General features: G+C 37.2%; 1 protein-coding gene across 1 annotated transcript; it reads right to left on the reverse strand.

The window, feature by feature from the left end:
* Positions 1-141: 141 nt before the first annotated feature.
* Positions 142-14,988, reverse strand: LOC146133311 (uncharacterized). The gene is made up of 13 exons (XM_083397711.1): positions 14,404-14,988; positions 13,323-13,477; positions 12,780-12,935; positions 12,085-12,316; positions 10,181-10,240; positions 7,855-8,008; positions 6,746-7,698; positions 3,406-3,557; positions 3,158-3,313; positions 2,342-2,654; positions 2,061-2,195; positions 1,700-1,856; positions 142-916 (listed from the first exon to the last, which is right to left on the reverse strand). Exons 1-13 carry the CDS (start codon positions 14,535-14,537, stop codon positions 497-499), a joined length of 3,177 nt encoding a protein of 1,058 aa, XP_083253837.1. The 5' UTR covers positions 14,538-14,988; the 3' UTR covers positions 142-496.
* Positions 14,989-15,881: the final 893 nt, after the last annotated feature.

Below are 15,881 nucleotides of genomic sequence, written 5' to 3' on the forward strand. Positions count from 1 at the left end.
CGTCATGGCTGATTTGCACATAAAACGGTCACGGTTTTGACACTCTTCGTTGCAGACTACACTCGACAAAAAGTTTCTGTTGACTTTTATCGCGTTTAACTCAACTGCCGTGGTAGACGTGTAAAAGCCTCACCACTACAGTTCAGGTTAATGTTTTATTAGAAAATAAAGCCAAACAACATTAGCACAGTGGGGAAAGAAATAAAGAATAACTTGCTACCAATGTAAATAATATATATATATTAAAAAATGACAGCAATTACGGCATAATTAACAATGCACAAATATAATATTTTTTAACTTTTTTTTATGTTGACGTTGACGTACGTGAACAAGCAACAAAATAATGCAACAATTAATACAAATAGGTGTTCGCATGTAAAAACACAACTTGGCGGTCTGGCAGTTAAGATTTTTCTTTAACAATGTCTTACGTCGATACACAAATAATGAAATCACGTATAGTTCTTACAAACTTTACTTTATGACAGCTAAATCATGCCGTGATCAGTTTGTCATCTCTTGACGAGTCCTTTTTCCATTTCGTTTCGCCTTTTCCTGTTCGTTGAACGCATTTGATCACCAAGATAATTACCACGAATACTAACATTGTGCTGGTAAAGGCAATCACGAAAACGATTGCGAACAAAGTTGCCTTATGATGGTCGACATCACGCTCGTTCGTGTTCTGTTCCTTTACAACATGAGTTGTTGAGCTTTCACAAACCTTGTTTAACACAATCGGCGCTCCCGCAAAATCAGTAAGCTCACGTGAACAGACTTGGCTATTGGTGGATGCGTTGCTAAGCAACCACCCTTCTCCTGTGGCTTCCTTCTGTTCGCAAAAAATGTCGAGTCGAGATCTCCAGGCCAACATCTTGCCACGTGGGTCGTTGCCGAGGTGACGTAGGAACGCCTAGTAACAACGTATTTACGGTATACTTTCGTATATACTGCTTTTGATCCTCATATATATTTATTTTTTATTAAATTGAACCCTTTTTTTAATATATTTTGGCATGGGTTTGTATGGGTTTTAGTTAATGAACACCACGTGTTACGTTGCAAAATTCCATAAGAACGGTACGAATATAGTCGCTCTCTTTTTTTACAAACGCATTTTCTCCTACACAAACGACTTAGCTCGATTTCGGTGGATTTCACCCACGGCGCTAGAACTCAAGCAGAAGGAACTACTATTTTCGGAAACAGAAAATTTCCCTCGGCAGTCACCCTTGTAACTTCGCTCACTATATTCGTACACGTGCTATGGATAGCGACTTACTTGACTAAACACAGTTTTTTTTTAAGTATGGGAATGTTTTTCTTACGTTGACGCCATGTTACCGCCCCCGCTAAAAAAAAAATATAAAAATACGTTCAACATTTTTAATAAATTAGGCCACAAAATACAAATCGTGTGCAACAAACACACTTAGATCTTGCTAAAAGGCATTTGTAAAGCAACTTTTAGAAATTAAGGCTTACGTATCATAAATGTTTTTTTTATTAAACTAAGTGTCACTAAGCATTGGCTTGTGTAATAGTCAATAATAACTAATTTTTTTAAATTGTTTTTTTTTGTTATGGGAATTTAGGCGGACAAGAATTCGCATCGACTGCTATTTAACCTATATTGAAATAATGCGTGTGTTTTTTTAATTTCGATCCAAATGCGTGGTGCTTATCCCACACCTACCCAGTAAGGCACAGCCGCACAATCGCAAATCCATTTGTTGCCGGACATGAACGAATCAACTCCCACAGTTTCCTTGTGATGACGTACCACGTTGACGAACCAATTGGGATGTGGCAAGCGCAGTTGGTTTCCATTTAAAAAAAGCTCTTCGAGATGACTAAAAACGTAAAGTTAGTTTAGATAGCGCATAGTGCGAAATGGTAGACATTTTTCTTTATCTGTTAATAGTAAAGAGTTGTATAGTAAAGAGTTGTGTAATTATTCAATAATTTTTTTGCGGCGATTTTTATTTCGCTTTGTTTTATAATATATACTTTGAATTCAGTTTTTGGTCCAATACATTTCGGCCAACGGTTATTACCATAGTTTGTCGAAGATGTGTTTGGGCAAAGTTTGTATTCTGTTGTTCCGGAGGTCAATAGTCTTCAGGTTTGTGTTACTGTCAAATGATCCGGCAGCAACCCTCGATATCATGTTGTTCTTAAGATAAAGGCGCCTGAAACATATCGTGCGCTTCATACAGACTTTGTTTTTGGAACAACGCAAAGATACGGTTGTGAACAAACGAATTTAGACACTCCCTACTTAATATTATGTTTACATTTACCAGTCTTCCTACCAATAAACCAAACACACACTTACTCTAACGCTGGAAAATCTTCGAAAGTCTCGTTTTTGATGCTCTGCAGTCGGTTGAAATTCAAGTTTACGATCTTCAGTTTTGCCAGCTGAATTACTCCCCTTCTGGGAAACGCCCTCCAGCGGTAGATTTGGTTACCTTGGAGATGCAGATGTTGCAGATCATACAAGTGGTTGATGTACTCCATTCTGAACTCCTGGAGACGGTTGTCTTCCATTTGGAGAACCCTAAGTTTGCGGATGGGCTTGAACGTGACCCGAGAAATTCTCTGGATTCGGTTTTGCCCCATCTTAAGTTCACCCAATTCGTAGAGCCCTGTATATTATAAAGAGTTTAATGCGTTGGCGAATTTTAAGGAAAATGATGTCTACGTTAAATACTTGTTACTAGACAATGCGGTTTTTAATCTAGACTTGACAATGCGATATTTAATAAGGGAAACTCGTTACTCGACTACACTTGTTTAAAAAAAAAGTTTAATTCACACTAGACAACTGAACGTAAGTTAGGCTGACGTAATTTGAACTCAATTTAGGATTGCGACTGATATAGGGAGGAACTATTAGCCGTAAAACGCCAACACAAGTTTCTACTTTCTCGACAGTTAAACGTATTTGTTTAGTACTCGTAGCGGGGGAACTACGCCTACGTCGTCTGAGCTTGGGTTTAAAATTATTTGACAAAATTAACTTTTTTACAACAAACCGATTTAAGGCCACTTTATTAAACTGCGTTTTAACTGATAAAATCGCATAAGAGAAAAAATACATTTCTTATTTAACCGTCTATAAACGACATAACGTCCACCACTAACCCACCTTTAAACGCGTCGCCCTCAACTGCATCGATATTATTCCTAGATACATCGATAACCTCGAGGGATTGCGATTGTACGAAAGTGTTGTTTCGAAGTTTTTGAAGCAGGTTTTCGGAACAATCGAACTTTAGGAGAGCTTGGTATCTGGCAAGCTTGGCTAAAAAAAAAAATTCTCAGTAAAACAGGTTTCTTATGCAGCAAAGCAATTCAATAACTTTATTCATTTAAACATCATTTTCATTCTAGTACCTCTCTCCACTTCTTGCAAGCAGCTGTTGTTGATGTAGAGGGCGTTCGCATAAATGCAGGGGGCATAAGCTCTGACGTCATCGGGGTTGGGGATCTCGGTAAAGTTGGTGAGGTCACACCACAAGCTCATGTCGTCACTGATCAGGGAACAGCTGTAGCAAGATAACATTGTAAATTAAACATCCATCATCCTCAACGTCTTTACATTTGAACGGCAGTGCTTTAGAGAAATATAGTTATGTGCTGACAAACATACATTGCTCCATAAGTTGCCCTATAGAATTAAATAAGACCAAATACAGTTAATTTTAAAACCAGTTGTTGTTACCATCTTGCTTACCCAGGATAAATCTTCCTATCATCGCCTGCAGTGCACTTTTTGCCATCCGCTTGACTGAGAACTAAGAAGACCAAAATGAGACCGGACAAGACTTGAGCTGCAGGCATTTTACCAAGCTTTCAAGATGACAAACGTAGACGCTCGATCTATAATTCGCAAAACAGCAACAAATTCAAACGTTGCTATGAGCGCAACTAGACAAAATAAAGGCGTAAATAGAATGTGTACACCTGCGTGTGCGTGCATTAGACTTTTCGACGCTGCTGCAGCTTGTGCAAAAAGTCAATGCTTAGGCGCAATCAATGCAATTCCTACTGACAAAATTCGCCATCCTATGTCTATATAAAGCGAAACACAATAGCTAGCTAAAAACAATTACACTTTTGCGAGCAATGCCTTGCCGTTACACAACTGCCAGAAAGCTTGGGCTAAATACACTGTGTGTGATTCGAGTTTTCGCTGCGTGAGAGCTATCCGCAGAGAGGGTAACCCCCCGTGGCCTTTTTCTCGCATAATACGCTTCGTTGCGTTGAAATAGTATGCTGTGTAAAGAGAGTCCTAATAAAACATTGTGGAAAAATGATAATAATTTAGGAAGGTCTAATCATTTGTGTAATCCAACATATACGTAGAAATGCGCAACAAAATATACGACGCAATAGGCCTAATCAATAAACTATAAGAAAAAACAGGCTTAGTATGTTAGGCATAAGGTTGGAGCAGTAGATTCAAACTTTGAATAGCGTACCCCCGGCCGTATGCGATTTTAAGTCTCTTATTTGGCTTTCAAATAATAATATTAATCTACTGTAGTACTCACCCACTCACCTAAGACCAGGGTGGTCCAAATCCGGATCCGTTTAGGCACGAAATATTATTTGCGTCCCGCGGAATATTGTTCAAGATATAAATTTACAAAGGTTTGGTGTTCACGGACCATTTTTGTTGCAGTATTCAGTTTCGACATGGCTTACGCGTGTACAATTACATTAAAAAAAACCTTTAGCAGTGCCAACCTTATACATCACCATAAATGTATAAGGGATCGAAAAAGTATAGTTTAAAATACTTTTGGGTTTATATAGAGAATCGTGTGTAGCATGTGCTATTTCAAACATAAAAGTTATTTAAAACCTCAATAACCCGGTGGTTAATAACAAGAATAGTTTTGTATCAATAACCTTTGAGGTTATTTGTCATGTTCTAAACAAGGCTGGTTAGGTTATTGTGCTTTACCCTCAGTTTAAAACACTTGAAAATAATTCTCGCTGTAATAAAACACACCATTCGACTTGCTTATATTTTAGGACCACGGGTATTACCAGAATGGTTCTCGATACGTAGCCTTTGCTATTTCTATAACATTAGGTTATTTCCATTTGAGGTTCCCTGTAATACGATACCAGGACCTTTGCCCTGTTGTACCAGGAACTGAGAGCTAAAACTAACACAACCAAACGAAACTAAATTCTCGCCAACAAAGGTAAATGTTTCACCACATTGCTATAATCCAACAGAACTGTCGAAATAAAATACACGATATTTTTGCAGTGATTACCAACGCCTCGATGCAAATTGCGTCAAACGTAAAAGAAAAGTTATTTAAACTGCGACTTTTTCAGGCTTCGTGTGATTAGTTTTAAATGTAGGTATTTTATTTAGTATAGAGGAGACAACACTAGAGCCTAACATTTTTTTTTCATTCAATTAAAATCTTTGTAATATAAATGCGTAAATATATCTTATCCAAACCACCTTTGTTGTACACTAAATGCCTAAAGGAAAGGGGGCAAGGAAAGAGGGCAATATGTATAAATTTAAAAGTTGTTTCGAATAGTTAAAAACATTATAATCCCAATCAAGATATCCTTGATTTTTTAAAGGCCTTCAAGACTTGCCATAAAGCTCTCTAATTCTTGATAAGATGCAAAAGCAATAAATTTTATTCAAAACATTTACTTTATAGCTGCAATCCCTGGTTATATGCAGGGCACTCGTATGGAAAGGTCGTACATATTAAGGCACATTTCAATTATAAAAATGGTTTTAAATCCTTAGTTTGTTTTCTGTTTAGTGCTTTTTCCTTGTGATCTGACTAAAGGTGTCCGATAATGTTGAACCGGAGCCGATACCTCGATGATAAGTGTTTTTGTCGAAAATATCGGTTATCTCAAGCATCATTATTATAAACCGGTACAGACTCTGTGCAAATTATTTCACACTTGGCCGAATGACAAAGCGTTGTTTTAATCGAGCGCCGTGAAATATATAAGTTGAGACAAACATAAAAAGGTCATACAAAAAGTATATTCGGTTCACAATAAACGTTTATAAAAACAGTTTTGATAGAAAAGAAAACCTTAAATAAATCGTATAAACTTTTGGCAAAACTAACAATAGGTTCGAAAGTTTTTATAATACAAAAACTCGAAGGTATATTACAAAAATGGTATAAGTTTAAGGTATAAGTTATATTTTTTTACTTTAAATGGCTATATAGTTGAAATAACAGACGGATTGACAGGCATTTTGGCGAAGAGACGCATAGTTTTACAATTGTAGAGGAAAGCAGTGTCACACAAGGGCTTGTCAAAGGGCGAATACCTGTGTTAAATATAAACGAAAATCTTCAGATTTATATACTTAAATTTTGGTGCGTTAAAAATTATAGAGTGGTTTGTTTTGATCGGACCAACCCAAACGTAGATACTATATAGTCGGGTACGTCCCACACATTGTATTATCCCAGTACGCCACTGCAATCAGGACATATAAATGTAAAGCAACAATAAATACTTCCGATAAGGCCGGATAAATATAAAGCAAATAAAACATAACAAATGCATATGTAAGCGATAAGATTTACAGCGAACAAAAAACTTTGATCTCTATCTTATAAACTCGCCGTTTTGCACTTTTCGATCAAGGAAATAGAATAGGTGATCCGGCTACAAGGCACATTAACAGAGTTATCTGAATCTTGATACGTACACGTCTCACGTGCTGCCACCATGCGAGGATTCCGACTCTGTCGTTACGTCTGCTGACAGCTCATCGCCTTCGCCCAAAAGCGGCGCTATCGCTTCAGCGCCTTTCCCTTGTAACTCGTCGCGCTGTTGCTGTTGTTGTTTTTGTTGTTGTTGTTGTTGTTGTTGTTGACTGGCGTCCAACCCTAGCGCCACGGACGCACTCATCCCCAGCGCCACGGATTGCTCGTCGCACGCCGGATCGCTGCGCGACTGAGGGCAAGTCACGCCAGCGCAAGTGCCGCCGCAGCCAGGACGAACGTTAAAGTACTGCTGGTTGTGGCAGCATGTGGGATGTCCGAGATAGTGATGGCGACTGTCCGCACCGCAGTGCAAGTGTGGCGGCGACGAGTAGTAGTGGCTGTTTAAGTCCGGGATTGAGTAGTAGCCGGAGGAAATGGAGCGACCTTGAGGGCTGCGATTAGGATGTGCCAAGCACCTTGTGTGGCATGCACAGCTTGGCTGCAAATACCCGTCAAGGTTGTGATCCAGCCTCGCCGGCACGTAGTGGTCGTCTCTCTGGCTCCTGTTTACGACTGGAGGCGTAAGAACGACTTGCTGATTCTCACCTTTGTTCTTCCACTTCCTTCGCAAAAGACACGTCACCACGCCGATTAGAACTGCGAGGGCCGCAATAAGCGAAACTGCCACCACGAAAAGAGACTCAGTGTTGGCCTGGATAAAACTTTCCGGCGTTGGAACCGAAATACGGGCTTCCTTTTCGTACAAATTCTCGTATTTTTTCGCCACTTTGCACGAATCCAATTGTTCTGTCGAATGAGAACAGGTCTCGTTGCTGTTTCGCTCAATCTCCTTCCGCGAGAGTTTACTAAGCATCTGCCCGCTCAATAAATGGGGAGTGGAGCACTCAACATCCAGCATTTCCACCCACATAGGCATGTCGTCGATGTGATTTTGGAGGAAGTTCTGTGCAGCAATCAGAAAAATTCTCAGCAACGGAAGACAATAACTAGCTTTTTCAGTAATAATTCATTTTTAACCTATTATTAGGTATTATGTCAATATAGCAAGTTTTCCTATTTTAATTGCTCTCGTTTCAAGTTTTAAATAACTCTAACCCACCATGTAAGGTATAGCTTGGCAGTCGCAAATCCAAGGGTTTCCCCGAGTGATCGACACCCCCGTTTCCGGGGGTGAACCGCGGCTGATCTTTTGGTACCATTTCGGTTTAGGGGTTCGAAGCTGGTTGTTAGCAATTGATAACCCCTTGATGTCACTAAGCAAATAATAAACATGTTCGATTACAAATCAGTATAATATTTTAAATTAAAAAGAATATTTTCGGTTAAACATTATACAAGCAAACGAAAATGCAAACATTTATTGTCAGGCGAAAAAACGGATTACTAAGGGAAATTAAAACATAATTTTTTTTTTCTAAATCACGTTTAAGGAAGCAACTAAAGTTGTATAAAACATTCATATGTTTGCATAATTACGATATTAGAGGAAAAACATCCTGGTTTAAACCTTTCAGTCTAATTACGAAGAAATTAATTTGCTGTGAACAAATTATTTACGATATCCCAGTTTATTGCTTTAAACAAATTAAATTTGATATGTTTATTTCCAATGACCTATCGAGAAACGTCATACTTGAGCAATATTTACATATTAGTGAAAATGTATCGCAATGTTTGCTTTGCTTCGAAAGCCAAGGCCGAAGGTGCGCAACTTGGTCCGTACGGCCGCTATACCGCCGCTTGCAGCCGTTGATTATAATTTTTGAGCCCTTGCAAGTTTAGGACAATACAAACGTTGGCGGCCGTACGTTGCAAGAAACACGTATTTTTTGCCTTAGGCGTAAATTGGTATATTGAAATTGGTATAAAATAATGCAAGGTGTTTATGTTATAGGACATCCAGACAACAATCTCCAATTGATGTGCATCAGATTGGCTAAAAGAATTGTAAGCAGATGTTGGTTCAGGGGACCATCTGGTCATGCCCCCAAACAAACTACATTTTTCGCCAACTCTTTTAATATTTTTGGGCTTTCTTTATTGTGGTTTAGTCCATTTAAAGTAAATCCGTTTATTTCTAGGACGCTATGAATATTACAGCATGCATTATATTGCGCAGCGTCACTAACACATTTCTGTTAAATTAAGAAATAAATTCCAATTTTTTATCAATATGCGATTATCTTTATGTACCTAAGTCCTAAGCCTCGTTTGAATTGGATTTTTTGGTAAATTTCCCATTAAACGCATTTTTTTTCGCACTTCGCGTCTGGCTGTCTTATTATCACAGTTCTCAGTACCGATTACGTATATTGGTTTGTTTTCTGGTACATTTAATAAAGCCGAAAAAGATTAAATAATAACTGATGGAAAAGTTAAATTACGTGTGAACCAAAGCGTAATTGCGAGACTAAGCCAATGGAAGTGTGTCGTGCGAAAAGTTTTCAAACCATGTGTTTGTACAAGTAACCGATTGCTACAATTCGTCGTCCTGGCATCTCAAAAAGTCCACTCGAACTTAGTTTGCACTCGAAACGTATTTGACGACACATTTAAAAGCAAACAACATTTACAGTAATCCCCCCTTCCCCCGGTAGCGTGTACAATAAGGTTTAGTAACCAGGGCCCGTGTTAGAATTAAGGGATTTCAGTAGAATTGCGCTATATGCATATCTTGTTCAGGTTTGCATTTACGTACGAGTTTAGCGCATTTAATCCGTCTCTTGGGAAAAAATTTCACAAAAAACGGAAACACCAAAGTGTCACATCCAGAAGGGGAATGAAAAAACTTTTTGACGAAAGGGAAATTTGTCCAACATAACTTAAAAAAAAACTGCAATGGGTTAGTGAGGAATGATGTTTTTACATTTCATATAACAAGGATAATAATATATGTGATCAAGTCGTAATTAGATGCGTTAAGCAGTGAACATTGTGAATTATTCTCAACCCCGAAATTTGCGGAATAGGCCCTGGACTGTTTTTTTTGTGTTTCCAAGTTAAGTTAAGCTAAATCAGATACTTGAAATTATTTTTTCAATTCCTAGTTTAACCGTTTAACCGATGTAATAACGGAACGACACTTGTAAACTTCACATAATTGCCACATAGCGCCGTAAGCCTATGCTTTAATTGCACGTCGTTTCAGCCGCAATTTCTCGGAATTTTTATCTGAATCTGTTTTGATGCTGTTTGCGGTACGTTGCTCGACGGTAAATCGTTTCTAATTTGGTTGCTACCAAAAGGTTCACCAAGCAGGATAGTTTTTTAGTGTTTAACTATATGCGTCGCTTTTGTCCATTTAACTTTTGACGGAGTATTTCCAATTTTACTGCACAATATAATCGTCGGTATATCGTTTATCAAATCGAAATAACGAAACAAGTGCCACACTTTAGAGATTTAGTGTAACTTAATAAACTTACTGCGTCGTGAAAAGGTCGTTGTTGAGGCAGCTCAGTGAATTGTTCATCAAATGCAAAGTACTAAAATAAAATAAAAACGTTTTTCAGTTGTTCATAAACGTTAAGATCAGGGTGATTTCACAAAAGTTTAAGAATGTCATATCAACAATTTAAAAACAATTCAAATGCTAATGGTATAGAATAAAATAGATTCCTTATCCCATGATCATCATTATCGACTTACAAGCACTTTCTTGGCCAATATAAGCGATTCGTTGAAAAACCCCCTTTGGTCGGAAAACCCCATTGAAACGTCAAAATATAATGCTTGGTTGACTTATACCCATTGTTAGCTTCGCTGTAAACCCCTGCTTTTCGGCTTAGGAGAAAGATATTAAGTCCTGGTTGTTGGCTGTGTAGTTTCCGTATATAAAATTCGCTGATGGACGTTTTTACATATATACCGTTTAAATGAAAATTTCCAACCATTAAAACTCGTCTCTCAATTGCTTTCAATTTTTTCAAAGTTATTTCAATATTAGCACCAAGGCGCAAGTCACGATTGAATAGTTGAGCTGTGTTTATTTCTACATATTTTCGGGCGTTTTTTTTGTTAAATTGGAAAGCAAATAATTGCCTTACGGCCAAACAAAAAAAAGCCACAGCCAGTAAACCTGCATAAAACGATGAATTCTCAGTATGAGATATTATTGTATTGTTTATGTCCACATCTTTTCTGGCGTTTTTTTTTGTGTTGAATTGAAAAGCAAACACTTGCCTTACGGCCAAACAAAGACCAGCTGCAGACAAGGAACTTGCATAAAACGATTAATTCTCAGCGTGAGAAAGAATTAAATTAATCAAAATGCTTACAATTGGCCATTGGACAGGTGAACGTGGTGCGACGTTTTTCAGTATAGGAAAAAAATTAGTCGTGGATACTGGGTTTAACCGTCAACGAGTGTTCTATATTTAATTTACTTGGTCGCGTACTTTCTTTAAATAAACTTCCAATATATTATGGAATATTTTCGTATTTATGGGTAAGTTTAAAACTTTCGGCTTTTAAGTCAGGGGTAACATAAAGCCTAAACAATACCAGCAATTTGAGGTGTTTTTACCAAATGTACAACCAACATGTGCGTTTGGAAAACTCCAAATTATTTTTCTTTTTTTCAAGGGATTCTTCTATTTATATAAATTGGAATTTTATTTAAGCGAAATGTAGAATTTTACATTGTTGAATATTTTAACAGCTAAAAGTAAATCTCCTGAAAAGTACTTTTCTTCCTGAAATATGACCCAACTACGTACGTTACCCGGTAAGTTTCGGTTCCTTCAAAGTTTTTGTTTGGAGTTTTATTTTTCTAAAACTGTTTATGAAAATTTTTAACGCGTAGTTCTTCAATATAAATTAACTTTAAGGATAAAAATGAAAATAGCCCTTTTCAAAAGGTTTAAAATGAATAATTTCATCGGAATGTTCGACTATATGGTTTAGTAAGGCCTTTTCTGTACTTATAGAGAATTGTTAGAAGGAATGTATAAAGCAAATAACACTCAAACTTTTCCAAATTCCACTCATTTAACAAATTAACTTATCTTGATGTGGAAATGTTTTCTAAAACACAGTTTGCATTGCCTCTTATAAAAAGCGTGCCCGATCCTGTTAACCTAATCTCTTATCGAAAATTTCTGTTAGACGATTGCTGCGCGTGAAAAAGTTGTATCAAAAATTAATTGGTGATTATTTGTTTATTCGTGTATAGCTGTTTTTTTTTTTTTTTTCTGGACTACGCCCTGATTTTACCACGCACCAGCGGTTAACTTCGCAAACCTAAAAAATCGGCCAAAGGAACCGTTTATGTGTTTGGCGGCCCGGCATTCCAGTTTCTACTTCGATAGCAATCGTCACGGACATTCACCTGAGCTTGGTGAGTCCCCACAAGTGCTCGGATGAGAACTCGGCCAGGCCGTTGAGGCGCAGGTCAAGCACCTCGAGGAATGGAAGATGCTGGAAGGTGTCGGAGCGAATCACGCGCAGTTGGTTTCTTCCCAGTCGTAAAACGCGCAGTTGCGGCAAGTTGCGGAACACCTTCGAACCGAGCTTCGCGATCTGGTTTCCTTCGAGGTCCAACGTTTCTAACTTGTCCAGACCTGGAAAATTGAAGGAAGGCGTTTCGGAAACGTTCGCTATATAGTGAAAGGGGGCGTTTAGCGGTCGATTTCGGATTTGGGGTTTCAATTTAAAGCAGTGGAGGCCTGGTTAATTGGACAGTTTAAATTCAAATTCGTTCGGTTCTTTTCAAGATTTGTTTTTTTTAAATTGGGTTGGGTTCGTTCAGTGTCAGCAAAGCTGCTTGAAAACATAAATGTTATTTAAGGCAAAATCTGGATAAGTTTACATTTTTCAGTAACGGTCTGACTTTTTATTTTTCTTTACTTTGAAAACAAAAAATAAACTTTCTATAAGTAAAACAAGTTTTTGAACCATATATGAGCTATCAGCTTCAACTTCGAAAGGCCTACAGGTTATACAAAACACCAAAACGTGTGGACTATGCATACATTACAGGCCAAAAAAGACAACCCCAAATCCTAGAAGGTTGGTTGAACTTACCACGAAACACATCGGATCGAACTGCCGTGATACGATTCTTTGACAAGCCGATCACGATTAGGCCGCCGCATTTTGAGAATGGGGACTTGGGAAGTTGCTCAATGTCGTTTTCGTCCAGATAAAGCTGCGTCAGGCACAGGTATTTCGAGAGGCGTTCTGAAACCGGGAAAAACAAGGTTTTTTCTATTACTGAAAAACAAATACTTTTAAGAAAATCTTCACGGATGCAATCGAGTAGCACGAATTCTTAAAGGAATCACAAGGTATTTTTTTCCTTTAAAACGCTTTAAACAAAAAAAAAACGCCTAAATAGAATAGTGAATATGTTAATTTAATTTACCCTTGATGGTTATACAGAAGTCTCTATACGAAATGCACTACGCTAATTAAATGATATTTCTAAATAGGATTAATAAACCTTAAACAATAAAGCATTATTTAGCAGCCTAGGCCTAATTGTGGCACTATTTTGAACTAAAATATATACCGATGCAATATTGTCAAAAAAATGATTTTATATTTGCAAAAAGCCATTTTCCTCACCGACATTGATCTCCCTCAAGCAACTTCTGTTCATGAACAGCAACGAGGTAAACTTGGCGTCGGTAAAGCCTTCCTTAATCTCCTCGGGATCGGGAACTTCGGTCAGGTTCGAATCGTCGCACCACAGCTCGTGTTTGATTGACAGGTGGTTGCATCTTTGACGTTATAACAAGGGATTATTAGACTTTAATTCATACAGACAGCATAACTATTCCTAAATGCACTTTTAGGTATTGTATTGAAAACAAAAATTCGAGTAGAAAATTATAATAACAAAACGCCCACACACTGAACCTAAACGCCTGTTATTGTGAAATGTCGACGTGCCAAAATATTTTTGAAAAGTAAAAGTATTTTATTTTTGCGTAAAATATTAGTTATGTTTTTGATAATTGAAATACACACTAGATATGGGGTTATAAAATAGTCGCAGCTGGTATAGATCGGGCGAAGTGCCCAAGGGTCTGACACAACTACGGGACATCGACCGTTTCTGTTAATACCCCGAAGTGCGTGTACAACATATATATTTTGATGTTAAACTAGCAGCAGTATATTGTTTTTGTTTTTTTTCAATTATTTAAAATATCTCTCGGCACTGTCGAGATGAAAAGTGTATCAGTTTTAATGTTAATTTAGAGTAGCTTGGTTAGACATGTCGCTTCTCAGTATTTTAAATGTTTACAATTCGTTTTAAACATACATAACCGCATTCAAATATCTGCTCAGGCAAAGTTGCAAAAAAAAATCATCTAATCTAAACAACAGAACTAAAAATAAAATAAATGAAGTTGTAGCATGAAAGATTACGCACCTTTTTAAATACACGAATGTGATCCGAGACATAATTTCTTAGTAAACAAACACAAAAAATAAAAATATAAATTATATAAATTAATAAATATTTTTAAATCAGAAAAATTTGATCTGAAATTTGTATTCGTTGTATTTTGTGAGTTAAAATAAGTTACACTAAGATGGTAAAATGGGTATGCGTTTGTGTTATTCAAGATTAATCTTGTAAGCCGAACAGATAAATTTAAAAAATAATCGTTAACAAAGTCAATTTAAATCAACTTACTTAATAAACTTTGGTTCTGTACACCGTTGCACCAATTCAACTCCATTAACAGCACAAATTAAAACAAAAACAACAAAAACACTGGGCGTTGACATGTACATCACTATTACTAATTCTCCTGCAATTGAACGCATTTGTTTGTATTCTTGTTTAAGTACGAACAATCAAACCGAAACTAATTTCAATATTGCTTTTTTCAGTAGCAAAGCACTTACTGTTAAATATATATTTGACCACATCAAATATCAAGGCAACTTGGCTCATGTAAGTTTCCCGGTGACAACGAAACAAGCGCTAAAATTGTTGCCTTATAAACGTACACTTTTGTTTTCCCATTTAACCTTTATTTGCCTGCCCAATTTAACCATTTCCACCTTTGCGCCATAATCTTTACAATATACACAGCGCTACTGGTTCCAAAATCTATAGCTGGAGTTGCGATGGAATCGGAATTCTGTTCAACTTTTTTTAGAAATGAAAGTTTGAGAGATTATAGAAACAAAAATACCAACGCGTTGGCGTAAAACGCAACTGAACGCGAAACAGTTTTGGGGATCGTATGTTTATCTTTACTGGGAAGTATTCTTAGTTTTAATCTTTTAAACTGTCATGTGAGTCCTAACATTATTGCCATATACATGTAAGCTGACCTAAAATAAAAAAATATATATATACTCGAGAGACCGCCTACAATCCTACAATAATGTTGTGGTTAAACGATTTACCACAATAAGTGCCCAAAATTCTTGGAAAACGACGATTGCAAAGCAACGTTGGGGTTGCGGGTATCCGGGGCCCACATAAAACATATAAATAGTAACGTGAGATTGGAAGGTAGATGGAAAAATAGTACAACTGTTATTTAAGAAGTATTTTGTATAAAATTTGAAATGTTCGCTTGTGTAGACTGCCGGTATTTTTAATTCCAGGTGGAATGATATACAAATCGTTTTATTTAGACTACTCTGTTGCAACAATAGCTGCCAACGTACTAGCGGAACCTAGGTCGGATCGAGCCGGATTTTGTTCATTAAAGAGTCACATACGTCACAATTACCTCGGTTTCGCCAGTACGCGTCGCTGTTAGCGCAATCTATTCAGGTTACGTTGCGCGACTGAAATTTTAATCCATTCAAATTAAGGAACTAATATTTATTGTGGGTCTAAAATTGGAAGCAATACTGTCTCGGCTAAATCATGGCCTATGGTATAGGTCAGTGCTTCCTAACCTTTTTCAGTTCGCGACCAACTTTTAATGCAAGTTTTATTATGCGACCCACAATGAGATGTGGCCAAACGAATAAAATTACATAAACCTGCATCTTTACCACTGGCGTACCTACTGAAATAGTTAATGTGACACAACACATCTAATTGGTATAAGTATTTGTGATATTGTTGCGTAAATGTTACGTAATGATAATGCAATAATTTCTCGATCTAATATAAAACTGTAACAGTTAGAAATGCTTCGCGAC

The sequence above is a fragment of the Ascidiella aspersa genome, chromosome 9 (genome assembly GCF_963924565.1).
Source record: "Ascidiella aspersa chromosome 9, kaAscAspe10.2, whole genome shotgun sequence".
Taxonomy (NCBI): Eukaryota; Metazoa; Chordata; class Ascidiacea; order Phlebobranchia; family Ascidiidae; genus Ascidiella; species Ascidiella aspersa.